General features: G+C 42.2%; 1 protein-coding gene across 4 annotated transcripts in view; it reads right to left on the reverse strand.

Annotated features, from left to right (window-relative positions):
- Positions 1–11,649: 11,649 nt before the first annotated feature.
- The window catches only part of FAM107B (family with sequence similarity 107 member B), a 70,858-nt gene continuing 59,893 nt past the window's right edge, over positions 11,650–22,614 (reverse strand). For all 4 annotated transcript variants that reach the window (XM_055332580.1, XM_055332581.1, XM_055332582.1 and 1 more), the window contains 2 exons: positions 15,441–15,591; positions 11,650–14,430 (listed from right to left, as the gene is read on the reverse strand). In XM_055332580.1, the coding sequence (XP_055188555.1) occupies positions 14,314–14,430; positions 15,441–15,591 (268 nt within the window). In that variant the 3' untranslated portion in view covers positions 11,650–14,313. The remainder of the gene's footprint in view (positions 14,431–15,440; positions 15,592–22,614) is intronic.

Here is a 22,614-nt window from a genome sequence, read left to right on the forward strand (position 1 = left end):
CGCTACTGCATTGCCAGGGGGAGACGCGTGAGCCAGGCGGTTATGCGCTCAGGTTCACGATTCACGGGTGAACTAGGACCAGGAAAGGGGGGCGCGGGGAGCAGAGAATGAAGGCAGCCTTCCTGCGCTCGGTGAGCAACGGGCGGGGGTGCTCACTGGGGACCTGCGGGCCGCCCCACAGGGAGGCCGGGCTGGGGCGGGGCGCCCAGGAGCAGCGAACTGGGCGGGGGCCTGGTGCACACCGGGTCGCCCGAGGCCAAGAACAAAGATCAGGATTCTAACAAAAAATTCTAAGTCCAACAGAGATAATAATAATAATAATAAATAATAATAATGATTAATAATAATAATTGCAATTCTAATGAAAAAGTGCGACAAGTGCTGCTGATGCACACCAGGTGGCAGCATCTCGCATGTTTCCAGGCCAGGGAGGGCAGCAAGCGCAGGCTCCTCTCAGGGGCCGCGTAGACTGAAGCAAGGGCTTGAATTTCGTTTATTTAAGCTTCTCCACCGCTCTGCACCCTAGACAAAAACACCCTAGCAAAGAGGAGCTAATCCGAGTTGCAGAAGCCCAACGTCACCAACCTTCCTACCAACCCCGGGCAGGGCGAGCAGTTTCCCTGGGCTGCCCTGCGGCTCCAGGAGCCCCCCGGGGAAGCCTGGACCCCCACGAGCCTGTAAGTGAGGGGTTCTTCTGAGTGAAGAAGGTGTGGCCAGGAGGATGGAGCAGCATCACCACCTGCCGCCTTCCTCCCACCCGACTTACCGTGGAGCTGGGAGGCCCCCAGCAGGGCAGCGGGGGTCAGGCCACCCTGTTCCCTGGGCTACCTCCCTCCAGGACCTGCCATTTCATGCCAGGTATTTACTGAGCGCCTGCTGTGCCCCAGGCGTTATGCCCCAAACACCAGCCCCCCACTCCCACGTGTCTTCACCTCCAACACCATCCACCTCCACTCACACTGCTGTTCCAGATTCTTTGGGGCTCTTGTGTGGCTTCCCCAAACCTGACCCCGCATGGCCTGGCCCTGTCTCCACCCTTCCCAAACCATGAGGGATTGTGCAGACTGCTTCCAGTACTTGCCAGTGCATCAAGAGGTCTCCGCTATGCAGTAAAGCGTAAATGTGTTGTGTCTCCTCACATAAGGACATGTTGGAACTTAGATCTTAACTGTTCCGCTTTTTTTTTTTCTTCAATAGGATCCATGCTCAGTGTGGAGCCCAACATGGGGTTTGACCTCATGACCCTGAGATCAAGACCTGAGCTGAGATCAAGAGTCGGATGCTTAACTGACTGAGCCACCCAGGTGCCCCTGAACTGTTTGGGATTTTAAAGGTTAATGCTAGTGGCTTTTAGAAGAGGAATCTGGGATGGGTAGGTTATGGCTTGACATCCTACCATGTGGTGGAGGGTCTTGTCTGGAAGGCCCCCTGGCCTGGGGCATTCATTCTGTGGGCAACAGTCCTGTAACCATTCTGCCCCACACAGATCCCTGCTGACTGAGCCTGTGCTTGCTCAGACCTCAGAGACACAGCATAGAGATCCCAGCATGAAGGACAGCAACAATAATTATTAATGTTTATCAAGTGCTCTGCATGGATTAACTCCTGTCACGCTTGCAACAGCACAATGACGCATGTATATTCATTATCCCCATTTTTCAGATGAGGAAGTAGCAAGCCAGAGAATTTATTTTCCCAGGATCACAAAGCTAGAAAGTACGGTGGGGTTAAAATCTAAACCAGCACCTGCACTCCTAACCTTTATTGCCCCTTCAATGTCTTCCAAACTCCAAGGTGACATCCAATATAAATTCCATCAGGTCTTGGGTATGGACAGCAGCCCCTACCCCCTGGACACACACACACACACACACACACACACACACACACACACACAAGCACCCTTCTACTGAAGGCGGCCAGCCCCAAATACATCCTGGCTCCTGCTGTCAGCCAGTGAGAATTAGCCCAACAATTAGTGGCAGGCCAGGGAAAGGAAGCCACAGAGAATCAGGAATGGGCTGCTGCCTTTGGTTCGTGGCATTTTACTCTTATACAAATGTGTGTGAGCCTGTAATTGTGTTCGTGCAGGACACAGACAAGACCATGCTACTTCCTTGTGACACCTGAATCTGAACTTGCTTCATAGAAAAATCTCTATGTCCTTTTGTGGCTCCTATATTTTCCATATCCACTTGGTCAAGGTCAACATAGGGGAGGCTCCTTACATGTTGGGAATGCTTATTTACTGGCAGAGTCTCCAGAGGGTATAGGCTCAAGAATGGGGACCCTGTTCTAGTCATTGTTTTATCTTCATGCTGGCTGGCACCCACAGTGGGTACTCAATAAATGTTAGCTGACACAAAGTAAAGTGTGAGAACACAGTAGGAAGAAGAGAGAGTGGGCTCAGGAAAGAATGAGTCACCTCTGGATTCCTACCACCTGCTGCCTGGGCTGGCCACCACTCAAACCTGCCATTCCCTCATGGGGCTTCTCTGGGGCTCCCCAGGGAGGCCCCTCTCACTGCTCCCATCACAGAATAGGGGGTGGGGGTGTGTGAGCATGTGTATCACAGCCAAAAGCTACCAGGTATAAAATAAGATAGGAGGAAACAAACAGCAGTGCAGAAGAAGCCGGCACAGCTTGGATAAGTATGACATTGGCAAGATGCTTCCAGGTCTTGTGTAAGAAACATAAGCCATTATAGAAAATAAGGTAAAGGAATGTTGATTCATTAGAGCCTCGAGGTTCCAGGTTTGCAAACAAAAAAACAAAAAACAAAAAACCTCACCTGGCTAAGTAAGTTATGATCAGCAGTTACCGTATCTCTTTGGTATTGCTATGTTGAAAGGAGAGTCAGGAAAGAGAGTGGGAAAGACAATGAGTTGTATTGAGAAACAGGAGAGGAGACTTATTTTTGATGACTAATAGCATCTCAATAAGGGTAAACAAATGGCTTACATTTGAGTTTATCCAAGTCTTGATTATAGATCCAATCCCTTTGTCTGAAAAATACAATGTGGAAGAGCAGGGGCAATCATTGCATTCCACCTTGTACCTGTCAGATTATCCAGGGCCTTCTAGACTGTCCCGAGTTTCTAGTTAGCTCGATTGTTGGCATGACCCACCCCGTGGACTCGCTCAAACTTTCTGGGCTCCTGTTTCTTTGGGGGGGCTTCAGAGCACTCATTGCAGCTGTCATTTCTATTCATTTGTGTGATTCTTTGAAAAATAGTTGCCTCATCACTAGATTTCCAGCTCCAAAGAGGCGGGGCCTGAGCGTGGTTTTGTTCAGCCTTGTGTCCCCAGCACCGAGCATTGTGATAAATGTGGACCACCAACCCCGACAGGAAACACCTGCTTCGCCAGAGCCCCATTCACTTCTGTGTCCCCCCCCCCACCCCTGCCACTTCAGGACCAGGGGCCAGCCTGCCCCGCGGTGGTTACCAAGTATGCCACAGGAAACCCCACAGTGCCTCAGATTTCATGCAGAGAGCAAACCTCAACTCACCCACAGCCTAACCTCGAGCACCCCAGGAAGGTCTGCAGAAAGCCACCAGGACCCAGGTTACCTGGCACTACCGTCAGGAGTGGGGGAGGCTGTGGGCTGATCGCCATCCCCCCCCCCCCATCTCTCTCCCGTTGCTGGTACTCACAAAAAACAGGGGTTTCAAACTGTCTGGTCTTAGTTTTGGAAGAGGAGTCTGTGAGGCAGAGAGGAAGCTCAAGGATGAATAAGATTCACGTTTAATTTAAAACACGTTTATCTGTTCTTTTTCACAGCCTCCCTTGGAGAACATTTATGTGACCATCTAATGCAGCAATAAAGCCATTTGGTTTAGCGTGTTTACTCCTTTTCTTAATTTGCTCCTATGGTTCGCATCTTGTAGGTGTTGATGTGGCATTTAATTTAATGCGTGTTATTATTTATTACATCTCAGGCAATGCCTTATCTCTGAACAAGATTATAAACTGCCCCAGGGTTGGAACCAGCTCCTAGCAAGGTATCTGGTAAATGTTATTTGGTAAGTAATTTTAGCTGATTGATCTGGCTGCTTATCTTTGGGAAACATGGAAATCATTAAGGAAGGAAAGAAGAATGAGAAGAAAGAGAACACACAGGAACAGCTGTCTCCAGATAACAAGAGCTCTAACTCAGCAAATTAAAGCCAACTTGCAGTAGCCAGAGAATCGCCTTTGCTCATTGGAGTTTACACAGTTCTCGTTAAGGCCCTGGGGTGGCCATTAGCTCCAGAGAGCCTACCTACGAAGCCCGATAGTGGCTCACAGTTCCTTGTGTAAGATTCTGGACTCTTGCTTAGCAGCAGATGTTTTAATCATGCTGCTTCCCTCCTTGTTGGCACTTGGCTGACACAGGTGCAATGGTTTCCCAGAATCTCTCGAATGGCCATCTACAAATGACCAAGGAGGTCCCCAGGAGCGTGCACCTCAAGTCTCGATGATGAGGTCAGAACAGGTAACACTGCCATTTATGTTCTTTCTGGTGAGTTCCATTCTCAGCCCACCTCTATCCCACCTCTGCCTACTGGGCCTCCATACAAGGCCAGACATCATCATTCTTCCATCCTTGGCAGGCTCCTTTGCCCAAGTTTAAATCTTAAGCAGCATCCAGGAGCAGAAAGAGAAAGGAAAGTGTTCTGAGTAATATGATGAAGGCTCCATCTGGAATCAAGGAAGAAGGTGAACAGAAGTTTCACCATCATCCGAGAGCGAATGTGTGCCAGGAAGACCTTGATGGGTCAACCAAGAGTTCCCCCAAGGCCCTGTGTGCACCTTGTGCCAGAACTTCATTACCAAACCGCATTTCCTCACATTGCAGGAATCCTGGCCTCATCCAATAAAAATAATAGGAGGAAAAATGTAGTTAATCTTGGAACCACATTACCTTAAATCCCGGTGGCAGGGCAAAAATGTAAAGGGCAGAGTTGTTTTCATGGCAAAGCCTAGAGCTGATCCCTCACAGGGAGCCCTGGCTCACGTCTCTGTTCCGTCCTTACCGGGACGGAAGCCTAAGCTTCTCTTTATTCCTTACCTGGACCCTTTTTCTCTTGGACTCTCCATCAATTACAGGTCTGCTTAAAATAATTGGATTCCTGACAGTTTCTTACAACAGATTCACTTTTACTCTGCTATTTTGGAACACTAAAATCATTGTGCTGTGAGTTCTCAGCACACCTGCGCTCTGCATGTGCACAATCACGAAAGGAATAGCATGGAGATCCTTGGGTGGCTCAGTGGTTTAGCACTTGCCTTCGGCTCAGGGCGTGATCCTGGAGTCCTGGGATCGAGTTCCGCATCGGGCTTCCTGGATGGAGCCTGCTTCTCCCTCTGCCTGTGTCTCTGCCTCTCTCTTTTTCTGTGTCTCTCATGAATAAATAAATAAAATCTTAAAAAAAAAAAAAACAGGAAAGGAATAACGTTTAAACTGGAAGAGATAATTTTGTATGAAGCAGACATTTTCCAACTTTTTTCTTTGCTTTTTAATACCCTTTTTTTAAAGATTTATTTATTTTGCAGAGAGAGAGAGAGAGAGAGAGAGAGAGAACGAGCAGGAGGGGCAGAAGGAGAGGGAGAGAGAATCCCAAGCAGATTCTGTGCTGAGCAGGGAACTCAGTGCAGGGCTCGATCTCATGACCCTGAATCACGACAGGAGCCGAAATCAAGAGTTAGACACTCAACTGATTGCACCACCCAGGCACTCCTGCTACTTATGGCTATTTATTTATTTATTTATTTGAGTTCAATTTGCCAACATATAGCATAACACCCAGTGCTCATCCCATCAAGTGACTTATGGCCTTTTAAATAGTCATTGATGAACACATTCTTATTGCACAAAAATATACATGGCAGCACCCTTTTATTTCTGGCCACAATTCCCTCCCTTTCCCCACTGTTGACATGATCAATAAACTCCCGGTCCTATCGGTAAGCATTTATATGGCTATATATATATATTTTTTTAATTTTTTTCATGTCAATGAGATTATACTTTGTGTCGTTCCTCAGCTTGCTGTTTTGTATAACAGGATAGTTACAGTCTTATTTCTATATATGTAGCATGATATAATAGGTCCATAATAGCAAATAGGGATGTATTATTATACTTAATTTAGTAAGCTACTATTGTATAGTTGGGTTGTTCTCCTGAGAAATGACCAACAACCTTTGTGTGTATAGATATTCCTGAAGGCCAAATTCCTAGAGCTGTAATTGTGTGTCACATGATATGTATGTGTTAAAAAGCTTTACTGATGTATTACATAACCATAAAAGTTTAGGTGGGTATTACTATATTTATATTAATGATCATTAGCATAAAGTGTTGTGCCACCAGCACCACGATTTTATTTTAAATCATTTCCATCACCCCCAAAAAGGCACTTTATGCCCATTTGCAGTGGCTCCCCAACCCATCATACCTGCCCCCTGCCCTAGACAACCACTACTGTACTTCCTTTCTCTCTTCTGGACATTGGATATAAATGTAACCATACACTATGTGGTCCTTGGTATTTGCCTTTTTTTTTACTTAGCATGATGTTTTTGAGGTTTATCCATGTATCAGTATTTCGCTCCTTTTTATTGCTCAGTAATATTCCACTGTAGGGATACAACAACCTGTTGCTTATCCACCAAATGGCTGATAGACATTTGGGTCATTTCTACTTTTTAGCCACTATGAATAATGTTGCTGCAAACATGTGTGCAAGACTTTGTTTTGGGGGTATATACTTAGAAGCAGAATTGCTGAGTCATAATAGATCTATGTTTGACATCCTAAAAACTCCCAGGCTTTTCCAAAGTGGCTGTACCATGTTATATTCTCACCAGTCTCCTATCAATAGCTCTTTGTCTTTTTGACCATCTTCATTCCAGAGGGTGTGAAGGTGTGTGTGTCTCAAAGTTGGGTTTACCAACTTGCACTCCCACCAAAGGTGTCTATGTAATAGTACCTATTTCTCCACATCCTCACCAATAATAGCTATTATCAATCTATTTAAGTTTTGCTTTGTGAATATGTGCGTAAGAATACCTCATCTTAATTTGCCTTTTGCTGATACTAGTGACATTGAGCATCTCTCCACATATTGATGGGCCATTTGTATTTCTCCTTCTGCAAACTGCCTGTTACATATGTTCTTTTTTATTGGATTAATAGAGACATTTTATGATGTAGACATGTATGTAAGATGTATGCAATGTAGGTATTATTCATTTGCTGCTATACATGTAGATCTTACTTTCCTTTTGACCTTTAAAAAATTTTTTGTGCAAAAACATTTAATTTTCACCAGTTCTATCTGCCAGTTTTCTTCATTATAGATTTTGAATTAGATGTTTTGTTTAGGAAAGCCCCTCCTGTTCCCAGGATTATAAAAATATTCCATTATACTTTCTTCTAATACTTCTATAGTTTTATTTTTATGTGAACACTTTAATTTGGCAGTCAGTTTCACACATGGTGTTAGGTAGAGGAATATGTATTTGGTTAGATCCAGTGGCCCCAAAACTTTTCACTGAATTGTACACCCTTTCCTAACTGATGTGAAATAAAATTCTGCCTCAATCATAAAGTAACTTCAATATATAAATGAGTCTCTTTCTGGGCTTTCTATTCCATTCCATTGAGTGTCTACTCTGGGCCAGTATCAGCCCAATTAAATTACTGTTGCTTACAAGTGTGTTTTAATACCTAGGCAGGCAGGTCCCCTTTCATAATTTTTTTTAAGATTTTATTTATTTAATATTTATTTAAACATTTTATTTGAGAGAGAGAGAGAGCAGGAATGAGCATGAATGGTGGGGAGGGGCAGAGTGAAAGGAGAAACAGACTCTCCGCTAAGCAGAGTAAGCCTGATGTGGGGCTCAATCCTCCAACCCTGACATCAGGACTTGAGCAGAAGGCAGATGTTTAACCGACTGCTGACCACCCAGGTGTGCCCACCCCCCTCTCTTCATAATTCTTACATTAAAGGAAAAGATCTCTGTAAATCTAAGTGTAATGAAAAAGTTTCTGGTTCAATGAGACTCATGCTGTAAGAAACATAGGACAGAACCACCTAAAGGATTAAAATGGAAAACCCAAGGTGATTTCACATCCTGTAGCTCTAACACTACTAAACATGAAGGAGCACTTTTGTCCACTAACTCCCCTCTGCACCCCTCATGCCAGACAGTGATCCCCATTTCCATTCTCCATCAAGAGGAACCAGGACTCCTTGAAAGGCACATATATGTTTTAGGTCAGGAAAAAAAAAATTAGGATGGTCTGAAACATCCTATTGTTGTAACAAAGTAAGGATGCTTTCCTGCTAGGATCAGTAATTCATAAAACTCCGGAAACACAGGAGTAACCTTGGGGCTTCCACTAGCCAAGTTATAAAATTCTGACCATCCAAGAAAAAGAGATGGAAATGGTTAAGAAGCTGAATCTACAAAAGGCCAGATTCGTGATACCCAAAAGAGAAAAATGAATTTTAATACAAAATAAGAATGGAGGGATCCCTGGGTGGCTCAGTGGTTTGGCGTCTTGCCTTCGGCTCAGGGCATGATCCCGGGGTCCTGGGATCGAGTTGCACATCGGGCTCCCTGCACAGAGCCTGCTTCTCCTTCTGCCTGTGTCTGCCTCTGTCTCTCATAAATAATAAAATAAAATCTTTAAAAACAGGACAAAAATAAGGATGGACACACTTAAGGAATTATTTCTACATGAGTATTTTGTTCTAAGAATACATATTTTCATAAAGCAAGGGCATGTGCTTATTTCTAGCTATCTATACAAGAAACAAGAAAAAGTAGCACAAGAAGAAGGAATACTGATCATCATCAGTGGTCACATCACATATATGGAACAAATAGAAACAGAGTCACTGATTAGACCCAGTAACAAATTGAAATGGACATGACAGCATGCCCAAGATAATAGGCAGATATGTCTCAAAGAATTTGCCTCACAGACCTAATGATTCTTTAGACAAAATCTCAACATGATTCTACTAATTAAACTCAATATAATCCTACTGAGCCTACATGATATTGATAAGGCGCATCTAATTTTCAATAATGCTAATAGACAAGATCAATGTATCCTAAAGGCAGGACAAGTTATGCAATGCTGGCCATGCAAGGGTAAAGAATACTTCATTTCTGGTGAAGACACCAAGTTCCAAAAATTTAAAGTAATATATATGTTAAGATAGTAAAAAATCCCATGACAAAGCAAGTAAGAATTAATTATAAAAAGACTTAATCCACAGCTCATGGTTGAATCAACTTGCACTATGTGGCCAGGCTCCGTGCCCTTAGATGACGTTCTCGGCCTGAGGAATTCCTTTTCTTTTAGGCTTGGTGTAAGATTCCTACAAGCCCAGGCAATAGAGTGAGTTATGACTAAATCCCTAGGAAGATAGGAAAGTAAATACAGCCATAAAAGTAGGAAAGCATTTCTAAAGTAACACATTTTTTAACATAAAGCTCAAAAGTTGACTTATAAAATAGATTTATGTAAGTTAGTTTTAATAATGTGTTAACCATTGTATTCAAGTATAATGGCTTTGTGTCGACCTGACCTAGCCACAGGGTACCCAGAGTGAACATAATTTCTAGGTGTGTCCATGAGAGTGTTTCCAGAGGAGACTGGCATTTGGATCAGTGGGTTCAGTCAGTAAGCTGCTCTCCCCAGGATGGGAGGTGCCTCAACCAATCCGCGGATGGCCTGCCTGAACAGAAAAGGGAAAGGAAAGGAATTTCACTCCCTTTCTCGCTCTCTGCCTGACTTCTGAGCTGGAACTGGGGTCTTCTCCTGTCCTCAGACTGGGAGTCACACCTTCAGACTCCAGCTTAATCACACCACTGGCTGGATCTCCCGGGTCTCCAGGATGCAGACAGCAGTTGGTGTGACCTCTCAGCCTCCATCATTGTGTAAGCCAATTCCTCATAAGCCTATCTAGCCAGCTACCTACCTACGTATCAATCAATCGATCAATCAATCCAATCTTTCACTAAACCCTAATTTCTCCTTGGTTCTGTTTCTCTAGAGAACCGACCTGACAGGACAAGTGTGGTTCATATACTGTTTGAGTTTTTGAAAGGTAAAAAATAACCAGGCATACTAAATCTGCAGCTTAAGAGGTTTGAGATGATTTAACTAGTTTAAATTCACAATAAATGCTTAAATGTCCAAGGAAAACATGTTTCTTTCTTTCCTTCCTTAATAATCCAGTCACAAAGCCACCAGGCAGGGCCAGAGTGGGGATGGCACTGAGCAAAGGCAGGAGGCAGGTTACTTACTGTGAAAAGGAGGAGGCTTTCAATGCTAGAGAAAGGAGCCACATTTATGGAAACTGGAAAGTGAGAAAGTACTACTAGGTTAGACTTGAGAGTATTAATATGAACTCATGATTTTCAACTAGAGATATAAACCTATCAATGCAAATGTGCAGAAAGATACTTACACTGACACATACAAACATATTCCCTAACCTTGAGGGGTCTGGGAGCCTCAACATCCCAGCAGCAATCAGCACACTCTTTCTTAGTAAATAACCAAGGGTCCTTATTACCAGACTCTAGCTGGCCATTACCACCTTGCTAGGACATCTAGGAACAAGTGGGAAGACATTCAAAACATCCCTAGTTCATCATCATCAGACTGCATCTTCTCAAGAGCAAACAGAAAGGAAGAAATTGTAATTGTGAGGCTACCTCATGAAGATTTTATTTACCCTAAGACCTTAGAAAGAAAACACTTCACTTCTCATTATACTAGTAAATGTAAGCCTGGCAGTTTTAGTCTAAGAGTTTTTCCCTGCACTTGGCATTTTAAATGTTATCAAAGACTTTAATTGCCCTCTCTTTTCAAATCTAGGAGTATTACTCTAAGTAACAAACAAGCACAGCGTGGCTCGGAGCCACAGCCTCAGAACTGCCCCCCTGGGGAAACTGGCTGCTTGCAGCCCAAGAATGCAACTATAGCTCAGATCATCTTGGAGCCCATCTTGGGCACTGGCCTTTAGAACTCATGGCAAACCCTGAGAGGTAGGAAACCTGCGCTGCCCTGAGTAGATCTGATTATCAAAATGTAGTCCAAAAACACCAGGAGCTGGGTAATCACATGGAGTAGTAATTAGGGGTTAGAAAATAAAGGCAGAGAGAGACCAGAACCTCTGAACTACTGTAACTAATAGTACAATGTAATCAATGTGTACAGTTTCCCAAAGTAACTTTTTGAGGCTAAGGTTCATTTCCCTTAATAAGTAGAATAATCTCATGGTCACAGTTCAGGTATGTCACACGTTCTAGGTCACAGCATTAAAAAATGGCCCCTACCAAAATATACCTCCCACTGTCCTCCCCAGCCCTGAAGATTCAGAATACTTTGAAGGAATGGCAGTGGCTGCTAAAATACAACATTCTTTATACAAAAAGTAGATGATCTCTAAGCATGAATTTGACACAGTGAATTGTCAGCCTGAAACAAGGCAGAGGTAACTGATTTGGGGCGGGGAGGGGGTGGCGGTCACCAAAGGAAGACCCTAAAAGCACCTTCTCTGCTCCTTGAGCTGAACACAGCACCCCCACCTGTAGCGCCAGACATCCATCGCCAACAGATCAGACAAACACAGCTTCATGGTCCAAGCATGTGGTGATTTTTATTAAGAATAACTTTGGTTCTAAGAATTCCACCCTCAATTCTGTAATACTTTCCATTAAAAACAATTGTACAAGAGCAAATACAAAAAATATTAAATTATGAAAACAAATCCATTAAGGCTCCCTTTATATATATTATATACACTCAAACAAGTCAAGATTTTTCGGAGTAGAAGAATAAAGTCAACTGTTTGCTGTAGCTTAGAAAGCAACGCTACTTTACTACCAGGAGACTATAAAACAGTGAACTATTTTAAGAAAACCATAGAGTGGAAAAATGGAGCCATTCTTTGTCAAAAAGTGGCTCAAAGCACAAAACTGCTCAGATGTTCACAAGTCCTAGGAGTTTGGACTGTACAGTATCAATGTGTGGAGCGGAGACGGGCGCCCTGAAGCTCAGGCCTGTGAGCCGAGCGGAGCAGACAACTTCGCAGAGCTTCTCTACCTGTACATTCCACTGTCCGGTCCCGAGACATCACTTCATACTATTTACAAGTCTTTTGGCCAGACTTTGTACTACTCACTACATGTCACTGTGCAGTCTGGTGAGTGCGATTGGGAGGGAAATGCTTTTTTAATTTTTCTTCCCGGTGAAGAATGAATTCTAGGTGAATCGTGGCAACAGAAGCAGTCCTGCTACCGTAGCCTGTCAGCGCCCTTGAGAATGTTATCGAGCAGCAGAACTGCTTCAAGGGCGCAGGACTTAAGATCCAACATCCAGTCGGGTGAAAGGCTATGACCAGTCCTGAATCCTCACCTCGCAAATCTCATCATGAGTCCAGATGCACAAAGAAAGCATTCCAGTCAATGTGCTATCAGAATGTATTTTCAAGATGATCATTTAACAGACTTTCTTCTTGCAAAAGCTAGGATGGAAAAATAGTTACCGTTCCATCCTTTGAAAGCAAACTATCATAGAGCAACACTTTATCTTAACCATCTCATATTCTCTTCAGAGATATTTACTGAGAAGTCAGGTGTGACTGACGTGTCCTCTGACTAGCAGTATATTGTCATCGTGTTTACCTTTATCTGGTTCACATGAGGATTGAATATGAGCCTGTTGACTATGAAAACTAAAGCATTCCCATAGAAAGCTAATTTCTACAATGCTTATTAGGATTAAAAGCTCAGGATCCAGTTTCCTATGGAGCCTTTAAAGGAAGTTTAAGACGACTCTTCGATGTGAGAGTGACTGGCCGAATCACCTCAATGGAAACACACAGAATCCTCCTCAATTCCTCCGATCACCTCATGTAGAATATACCCCTGCCCAGACCAGCAGTAAAAAAAAAAAAAAAAGCACTCTGGATCAGGACTTTGCTGCTGGACTGGGACTTCACTTTGGACCGCGAGCTGGCTAGCATGCAGACGCCAGGCAGCCTCTCCCCTTCACCTCAGCACTTCCTGAGATGCAGTACAGTAGTCGTCACCGCCAACAGAGCAGTGAGCAATCTTTCTTCACAAGAAAAAAAAAAAAAAAAAGCAAAGCAGTATGTGATCCTTAATCTGGTTTTCAAAACTTGGGATTCTAATGAAAATCAAAATGTACAAATGCTACCACCGACCTTTCAGCTCGGCCTCCTGGAGACCAGCCTACGTTTGTTTCACATTAAAATACCCAAAGAAGTCCTCCTTGCCCAGCTTCCCATGGGAGCTTTCCCCACCCTGTTCTCAAAGATCTGGACTCTCTACTTTTGAGACTGAAGCTGCGTTACATGGACTCATTTTTCTTCTCTGAAGGATCGGGAGATTGTTTCATGTATAAAAGGACTAGCTCAGCAAGAAATTGAAAAAGCAAACAAAATTCTTACCAGTTATCAAAACAATAAATGGATTTATATGATGTGCCTTCTCTGAACTGGAATAATCACTGTGGAGCATTCTAGTATCCGAGAACCAAAAGGAATTAAAATAAGATCAAGATTTATGTGGGGTTTTTTTCCTATCTTTTACATATATTTGTTTCCGAATTTTTATGTATTTTTTCCTCCATATTTTTAAAACTTCTCACCCTCTTCCTGAATCTTAATGCCAACTAAGGTTAACAGCTGTGCTCAACATTAACATTGTCAGGTGTCGATCTAACACAGGTGAAAGCGTAACCAAACAAGAAAATTCTAGATTCACAAAAGGAAATTTACAAATACTGGATGTAACAGATCAAACACCTTCCTATGTGATTTAAATTATCTAACAGATAACTAAAGGAAGAAACAAAACACATTTTCTTTAGATTTAAAAGAAAAAAGGCTCTGTGCCCCATTAAACCTGGACTGGAAGAAAAACCAGGTAGTGCAACTCTCAAGAATTTATTCCAATGTCCTCTTTCTGTTCTGCTTTGTGATGTTTGTTTTTTTTGTTTTATGTCTTATGAACACAGGTTCATTTATCCCAACTTAAGTGCTGGTCAATGTCCTTCGTTTGGTGAATAGGAATTGCAACCATCACAGATCATTTATCCACCTAGATTGTAGGAAAATCAAAGCTAAATCTTTTTTAAAGTAACAATTCTCTGCTGGCTGGGGTTCTCTCCAGGGGCTCTGGCCCTGAGATTAAGTGTTGAGGAGGCGCCTGCTCACAGCTTCCCCACGGAGTGAGTGGGTGTGGCGCATGCGTGGTCTCTGTCGCCAGGGCCTAGGACTCCTGCACTTGTGCCACTTCTTGGCCTGTTCTTCTGAGATTGCCTTTAACCTTCACAAACTCGGGGGCATTTTCTTGTTCTTCTTGCAATTTCTGCTTCTCAAGTTCTTGCTAAATGAAATTCAGAAACAGGAAAATTATTCACATACTGAGAGGCTTTGCAAATATTCCTCCTCTTTCCAAAGTCCCTAACACCTTCTATTTCCCAGTGGGAGAAAGTTTCCCCTGGTCTCCACCTCACATGTATATAAAAGGGCATATGTGTACAGGCCCTGAAGTCATCCTGTGCAGGAGCAGCAGCTCCCTGGCTGGTACTACCAGCAATGCCAGAGATGATGAGAACCCAAAATCAAGGCTAACCAAACCAGATCCTGAGACCAGGGCACAGTTGACTCTGCATGTAATCTCAGTGAAGTTCAATTTCACTCGATTGCTTGTGCTCCCAATGCTCCGTTGTGAGTTCAGTGATATTCCCCAGTCCGGGCTTTACTTCCTGAATCTAGGTCCTCAGCAGAATCTTTGTCTTTACTTTGAATGTATTTTAGCCCCTTTGCTGACACTGTGGCTCATATTTTCCTTTTGTGCAAAAAACATTCACATCGCCTATGTCTGGCAAATTCGGCTTGTTCCAATATCCTGATTTCTCAGGACAAAAACAATAACATTTGAGATGAGTCAAACACAGACAAATACTGCATGATCTCTCTCATAGGTAGACTCTAAAGATAACCACTAAAACTGTAAAGGAGAGTAAAGTGGTGGCTTCCAGGGGCTGGGGAAATGGGAGAGAGATTGTTTAAGGGTATGTACTTACAACCAGTAGCTATATAAGTCCTGGAGACCTGATACACACAGTACAGTTTTGTTGGCTGCAATCAACAAAACTCTACTATGAACATTCAACTTGCTAAGTGACTGGATCTCAACTGTTGCCAGCACCACAAGAAAAGGTATCTATGTGATGTGATAGAGGGGCTAGCTAAGCTTCAGGGGCAGACATACCACAACATAAATGTGCCAATTCAACATGCTGCATGCCTTAAACTTATACAATACTTGATATATATGTCAAATATAACTCATTAAAGGAAAAAGACAATCTTCATCCCCAGTACTCTCACCTGTTCCAGCTTCTGCTGCCGTTTTAATAGTTCTATTTCCAAGTCAGATTTCTTCTTCTGTGCTTCTTCTTCTTTCTGTTTTATTACTTGATCTCGTTTTCTCTTTTCCATCACCTTCTGCAGTTCCGGCTTGTTCTGAGGGGCAAGACCCCTGCAAAAAATAACAAAAAAATAACAACAAAACCTAAAAAAAAGGGTTTTAATCTAATGGACACATCCTTCATAAACAGAAACTTAATTTAAGGTGTCAGCCACAGAACAGGAGTCTACCAAGTTAACATTACTATGATGCCTGCTACCAGTTAGTCAATACTGGTGGTATGAGAAATTCAAACACGAAAAAAAGGGCAAGAACAACTTCCAGGAGTTATTAGCAAAATCCACTCACTCATTAAAAATGTATTAAGCACCCACTATGTGCCAGATACTAGCCTATGCAAAGGTTTAGAGTGGGGAAGGTTGGAATAGCATGCTCATTCAATCACTCATTCAATCACGATCACTCATGATGATGGAGACGATGGAGATGAAGACAATGGAGATAGCGGAGATGGAGAAGATAAAGATGGTGAAGATGACACAGAAGACAGAGATGAGGGATGCCAGGGTAGCTTAGCAGTTGAGTGTCTGCCTTTGGCTCAGGGTGTGATCCCAGAGTTCCGAGATCGAGTCCCACATAGGGCTGCCTGCGTGGAGCCTGCTTCTCCCTCTGCCAGGGTCTCGTCTCTCTCTCATGAATAAATAAATAAAATCTTAAAAAAAAAAAGACAGAGATGAAGACAATGGAGATAGTGAAGAAGATAATGATAGAGATGGAGATGGTGATGATAGAGATGCCCAGAATATGAGGTGCCTCCACTTGAAGTTTTAGGGAAAGCTTCCCAAGATGGAGCCCCTGATCCCATGTACTAAAAGCAGCCTAAAGATAGGCCAGCACAGAAATTTAAACAGCAAAATGGCGCTAGACCCTTCCAAAATTCTCAACTTTGTCAGAGAGTTCCTGAATATCTCCAGAGATGTCTAAAATGTCATCAATCCTGGGGATGTGTGGCAGCAGGGAACTCTGATCCCACCACCCCCAGGGCTCCTCACTATGGAACCACTTCAGATGTGTCGTTTTCTACTGATGGATGGAAACCAGGTTACAGGAAGTTCTACATTTCTAAGAGATAAATTAGGCTGCCATCTCTTTAGATGGGAGAAACAAAACCAAAACTTAGACCATTCTCTACTACCCCTCCACCCAAAATGTCTGAGGTAAGTCAAGGGCATTTCCTTAGATGGAATGTCTATGTTTAACCATTAGCAAGGACACTCCTTGTCTCAGTTTTCTACCATTTCCTTAAGACTTCTGTAGGACAGGCTTTCAAGGTGCTCGCTCAGCCAGCCTCTCTTGTCTTCCCTTTCTCTGTAGCAAGTCTCCACTAGCTTGTAAGTCATCTCAACTTGATATTAACATTTAGTAAGAACATTTAAAATGAAAAAAAAAAAAACCCACAAAACAGAAAGAACACTGTCAATTTCAGGCAGCACATGGTGTAAGTGATGGTGGGGGTGTTTACTCTCATGCTTCCACACACGTGCACACTTGACCTGACAGTGACTCAGGCTTTTCTGGGCAGCAACAAAAGGCCCTGCTGAATCCACCCAGAACTGAGATGAACCCAAGCACCTTCCCATGCACCTCCTGGTCCTGTTGATGGTGATTGCTAGCCTGTAAATCAGGAATGTATACCTGGGTGGTTGTTCTCTACACTATGTCAATCAACCAATGGGTCTCAGCATCTAGGAGTCATCTAAGAAACTGTTAAATAATTACTAAAGTGTGTGCTCTGGTTGTAGAAACTTAACAACACACTCATCTCAGAGTCTTTCAAGTACACACTACCACATTTACAAATGAATTCTTAATTTCACACTGCTTCATTTATTTAACTATAGTTTTTAAAAATTCTGGCATCTCTCCTACCTACATTTTTTTCAAATCAGAAAATTTTCAAAATTGTTGTTTACAGAGTAAAGATCAGTATATTCCATCGATAAAAGAGAGTCAAAATAACATATGGCTCCATTTTGCCACTTTTCACTAGAAGTTTTGATAAAAAAGTATTAAAATTCAGCCAAAAAAAGCAGCAAAAGACATGTGTAACTTTTATAACTTATAGTTTGTTTTGCAGTTATTAAGATCTTAAAATATCTATAGAAGTATGGACAGATGATTCTGGAAATTAAATATGTGCAAAAAAATATTATGTGCTTATGGTACTTTGCTCACAGCAAATGTAGGAAAACTTGTTTGTATGATAATCTGAGTAAAGACCCACTCAGTTTCATGACTATTAAAAAGCCTCAGTGTGATACCACAGACAGAATTAAGGGATTTAAATTTTAGGATTAAGAATTTAGCTATCTGCGTAATTTAAATTTCAAACATTTTCCTTTCCCTTTATTTTACTGACAAAATTAACCTCAATGGTTATTAAATTCTTCTGGATTATGCAAAGGCTGTTGAACAAACTTTGATGTATGAACACTAAGCTGACATTCTGTTGCAGCCTATGAATGGGTTTAACTAATATCCAGTATTCATTTTCTAGTCAAAGATTTTACACAATGGTGGCAGTAAGACAAAATATTTAGTCACAGAAGGCTCAGGAAAATGGTGCTTATCTGATAAATGTTCTGCACTTACAGCAGTCAAAAAGTCATACAAATTTAGTTAATATTTTATCACAGCAGATCACTTTCTGGGCTGAATGGAAAAAGTCAAGCTTTGCCCATATGATTATGAGTTGAAAACTGGATCAGATTGCAGAAAGCGTGCCCAAAGACAGAAATGAGCCTCTCCAAATCTCATAAAGACTACAATGTCATTCTGTGCTTGGTTAACAGTTGATTCGCTTTAATCAATTCTGACATATATAATTAATAAGTACTTTCAATTCCTTTATGACTGACAGGTGCTCAAGTCCTGGTGGCTTTGAACCAATCAACACCAGCAGTTATTTCTGAGTCTTTCAGTGGCCGTGACGTGACAGAAGGCCAAGACAATTTTTAAATTAATATGTGCTCTAGGGGTATCTGCGCGGTGCAGTTGGTCAAGCATCTGACTTAGTTTCAGCTCAAATTGTGGTCTCAGGGTCATGAGATCGAAACCTGTGTCAGGATCCCCACTCAGCACGGAATCTGCTGAACTTTCTTTCTCCCTCTCCCTCTGCCCCACCCCCGGTCCCCAATAATTCCCTCTGTCCCTCCTCCCAAAAAAAAATAAATTAGAAAAATTAGTATGTGCTTTTTACAAAAAATTGGTTAGGAAACATAAATATATGTGAAATAAGGAGTAAAAGCACACCCAAACTATTCCTGTTAAACCAATCTTTGGAGTACCACTTACATTGTATTCTTCTATGTGGACAGAACTGTATAAGGTACACCGTGGTGGGTGGCCCTTGTCCCACAATGCTTCCTGTTCCTACACCCAGAGATAACTAAGAGTTTGGTCTGTGCTCTTCCATACTTTCCATAGCCTTACAGAGCTCTTCCTCATTCTTCCCAACATCTGCCCAAGATACCACAGTACAGAAATGCCATAATTTTCCACTCCCTTGACAGACATTTTTAGGCTGTTTTCAATCTCCCCTATTAAAGGCAATGAGGCAATGAACTTCCTTGCATGTGTATACTTACGCTCCTATGTAAGTATTTCTGTTGGCTAGATTCACAGAAGTAGAACTGCTGAATACATCCAGGGGTGGGATGGAGGGGTCTACACTCACTCCACCTCCATCCCAGATGCAGAAAGCCTATGGAGCCAGAGGCAAGGGCGGGTGCAAACCCTAACAGAATCACCCCCTACCCACCCAGCCAAACATCTCTGGCCTAATCTTTTTCTTAGGGTGAAGGGGGAGGGCTGCCTTTGGATTTCAAGCCCTTGACCTTTAATCTTGGAATCTCCTGGTATGGCTTGTCTTTTTTTTTTTTTTTAAGATTTTATTTATTTATTCATGAGAGACACGGAGAGGGAGAGAGAGAGAAAGGCAGAGGCACATGCAGAGGAAAAACTGATTGAAGGATTTCTTTCTTTTTTGTTTTTTAAAGATTTATTTATTCATGAGAGACAGAGAGAGAGAGAGGCAGAGACACAGGCAGAGGGAGAAGCAGGCTCCATGCAGAGGGCCCGACGTAGGACTCTATCCAGGTCTTCAGGATCAGGCCCTGGGCTGAAGGCGGCACTAAACCGCTGAGCCACTGGGGCTGCCCTGGCCTGTCTTATCTACATTTTTGGCTTGAGCCATGTCTACCTACATGGCTTATAAAAGCAAACATTTGTAATTCAACTTCCTATTATTTTTTTCCATGTGGTACAGCAACAAGTATTTATTGAAGAACTAACTCTATGACTAGCAAAGCATGTAAAATGATCAACTAAAAGCATAGAGAACTGGAAACCACTGACTGGAAGGTAAAGTCAAAGAATCGATTTTCGGGGTATGTTTAAATGACTGGATATTCTATATTTGTGGCCAAAAGTACACTTAATAGAGAAAATAGAACCTCTCTAGGTTATATGAGAAATATCTCTATTTAAGAGACCTCTTGAACACCCATCTGTCAACTACGAAAAATAATGCCTCTTGAAATGATGCCATTGTAACACATACAGAACCTGAGAACCTGACCAAGGGTCCTCAGAATCAGACAAAATGGCAGACTGTCACCAGTTTAAAATTTAAAGATTTTTAATCTGAAACTTAGCTAGGTCTGAGGATGCGAAGTAGAGGAGCAGAATTAGATCCTTGAAAGGGTATAGGTTTCAGAGCTAAAAAACTTAGCTAGGTCTGAAGATGCAAAGTAGAGGAGAATTAGATCCTTGAAAGGGTATAGGTTTCAGAGCTAAAATACTTAGAAGTAAAAGTAGTGATGCTGCTTTTATCTTGACTTTTAAAATGTAACCTGAAAAACTCTGTGAACCACCTGCTCCAGGGCTGTGAGCCATATTTGTGCATATGCAAAGGTGCAGGGCTTCACAGAACACCTGTCGCATGCTGATCTCACTGCTGTCTCCACTCTTTTCTCTTTTTTTCCCAATAATATTACTTGCCTTATCTATATGAACTGCCTTTAATTCCATGTTTATTCTGAGTTTTCTCTTATTTACACATCAAATAAGGGTGACCCCACGATAATACACGCTGGGTTACTGGAAAGATCACTGGGTAAGATAAAATACGGGAAGGCCCTTGACTAATTGTAGGAAAGTAAGCAGACTTTTGTTACGATCTGAAACAATAATCAAGTATAATTATCCTGTATAACCAAACACACATATTATCCATGTGAAACTTCCTGTCATTTGGCACAAAAATTTAGGAAAAAAAAAAAAAAAAACAAAGTCCCTAGCAAGTACATGATGGAAGATGAATAAAGAGAAGAAACTGCTGGAGAGGTTTCTCACAAACCAGTTGTCATTTCTAATGAGAGGACCCCCACCAAACTACAATTTCTATCTTGAAAAACCTGGAAACATAGGATGAGATACATTCATTTTATTTGGAAACCTGCCTTACTGCCTTCCCCCTCCACCCCTCTTGATGTACTTCAAAAGCCACACCAGCGCCCCTCAGAGGAAAAGAGGGAGAAGCAATGGGGATTTCTTGAAGATGCTCCCTGAGAACAGACCATGGATGGCAGAGTCATCTGTTTGTTATATTTATTATACACCAGTCATCTTAGTAGGACTTTGGACCTGTTATTCTTTAAGTTTTAGAAGAAGGATCTTTTTTATTCCCCACTTTATAAATGAAGCCACATCTCAGGAAGGCGGATCTTGTCCAAGGTCATAAAGGTAGGTCAAGTCAAATGGCAAACCAGGATTTGGATGATTTCCCTCTAACCTCAAAGCAACATCCTCTCTACACTGTGGTACTCAAGGGAACAGACTGATCTCCCAGATTACTGGAGCTGGGCCTGGCTAGAGTCACCGTGTGAACAAGGACAAGGGATCTCAGGCTAGAGAACATCAGGCAGAAGGGAGGTCCATTTTCATAAAAGTGTGTATTCTAGAAAATCTGGCAACAGATTCTCTACTTTCTAGAGATATATAACCCAGGGTGCTAAATACATTTCTGTGGAATAATTTGTAGCCTCTAATTCAGAGAACAGTTGTTCTGCCAATGTTGGTTTTACCTTTGCCTCTATTCTGACTTGGAGCCTTTATTCATAAATAGAACAGAAAAACAAACCAACCCTTGTTTGAGAGAAAATGTCCCTCAGAGATCAATGGAGTCCCCTATTCCCGTTTTACAGATAAAGGAACTGAGGTCCAAGAAGGAAAGTAGTTAGTGCTGACTGCTCCTCTTCTGGAGCATATCAAACTTGTGATCTTCGTATCAAAATGCAGGCATCATTTCCCAGACAAGACTGCCTCCAAATTCTGTGGCCTACTTAGGAATGTACATATTCTTGTTTTGCTTTGAGCATGATGATACCAAATCTGTATTTTTTTTTCCTTCTATGTGACAAAGACAGTTAGAAGCTAAGCACTTATTCAGAATGGATCAAACTTGCATTCAATTTCATCAGCATGAATCCAATGGCATACTAGTACATGCTGGTAACAAAAAGAAGATAGTAAGTCACATTCCCAGGCTGGAGGAAGGGCGATTGACAATGAACGCCTCAGCAGGAGTTACAAATTCTGGCAGGGGTACATGAGGGAAGGAGGACTGCCCCATCACAACCTCTTTATATTTTTTTGTTTTTAAATTAGGCCTTCCATCTAAAACATGACCCTCTGCTTACCTTGGTCTACATATCCTTCAGTTCAATGGTTAGCTAACTAGGGCTTGCTTGGCAAAGAGTGAGGGGATGACTGACCTGTGGTCCCACAATTCAGATCAACAATTTCATTCTGAAGGTCTGCGAATAGCTCTATTAAGCTCTGAAGCTTAATAGGTTTTGGATAATGTAAGTAATTTTGTGTCCTAATACATAAAAAGTACCTTTGTATCTTCAGCTCGCCTAGTCAATTGGCCCTGCCCAAAATCACTTAAAAAGCAGACGTCAACCCAACATCCAAACATTTTTGTCATTTTTATGACACACGTAGAGCTGACAAATGGTCTACAAAGAAGATAAAAGGCAAATGTTTTCTTCCCTTTAAAAAAATTCACAA

This window comes from Nyctereutes procyonoides, unplaced genomic scaffold (assembly GCF_905146905.1).
Source record: "Nyctereutes procyonoides isolate TBG_1078 unplaced genomic scaffold, NYPRO_anot_genome, whole genome shotgun sequence".
NCBI classification, from domain to species: domain Eukaryota; kingdom Metazoa; phylum Chordata; class Mammalia; order Carnivora; family Canidae; genus Nyctereutes; species Nyctereutes procyonoides.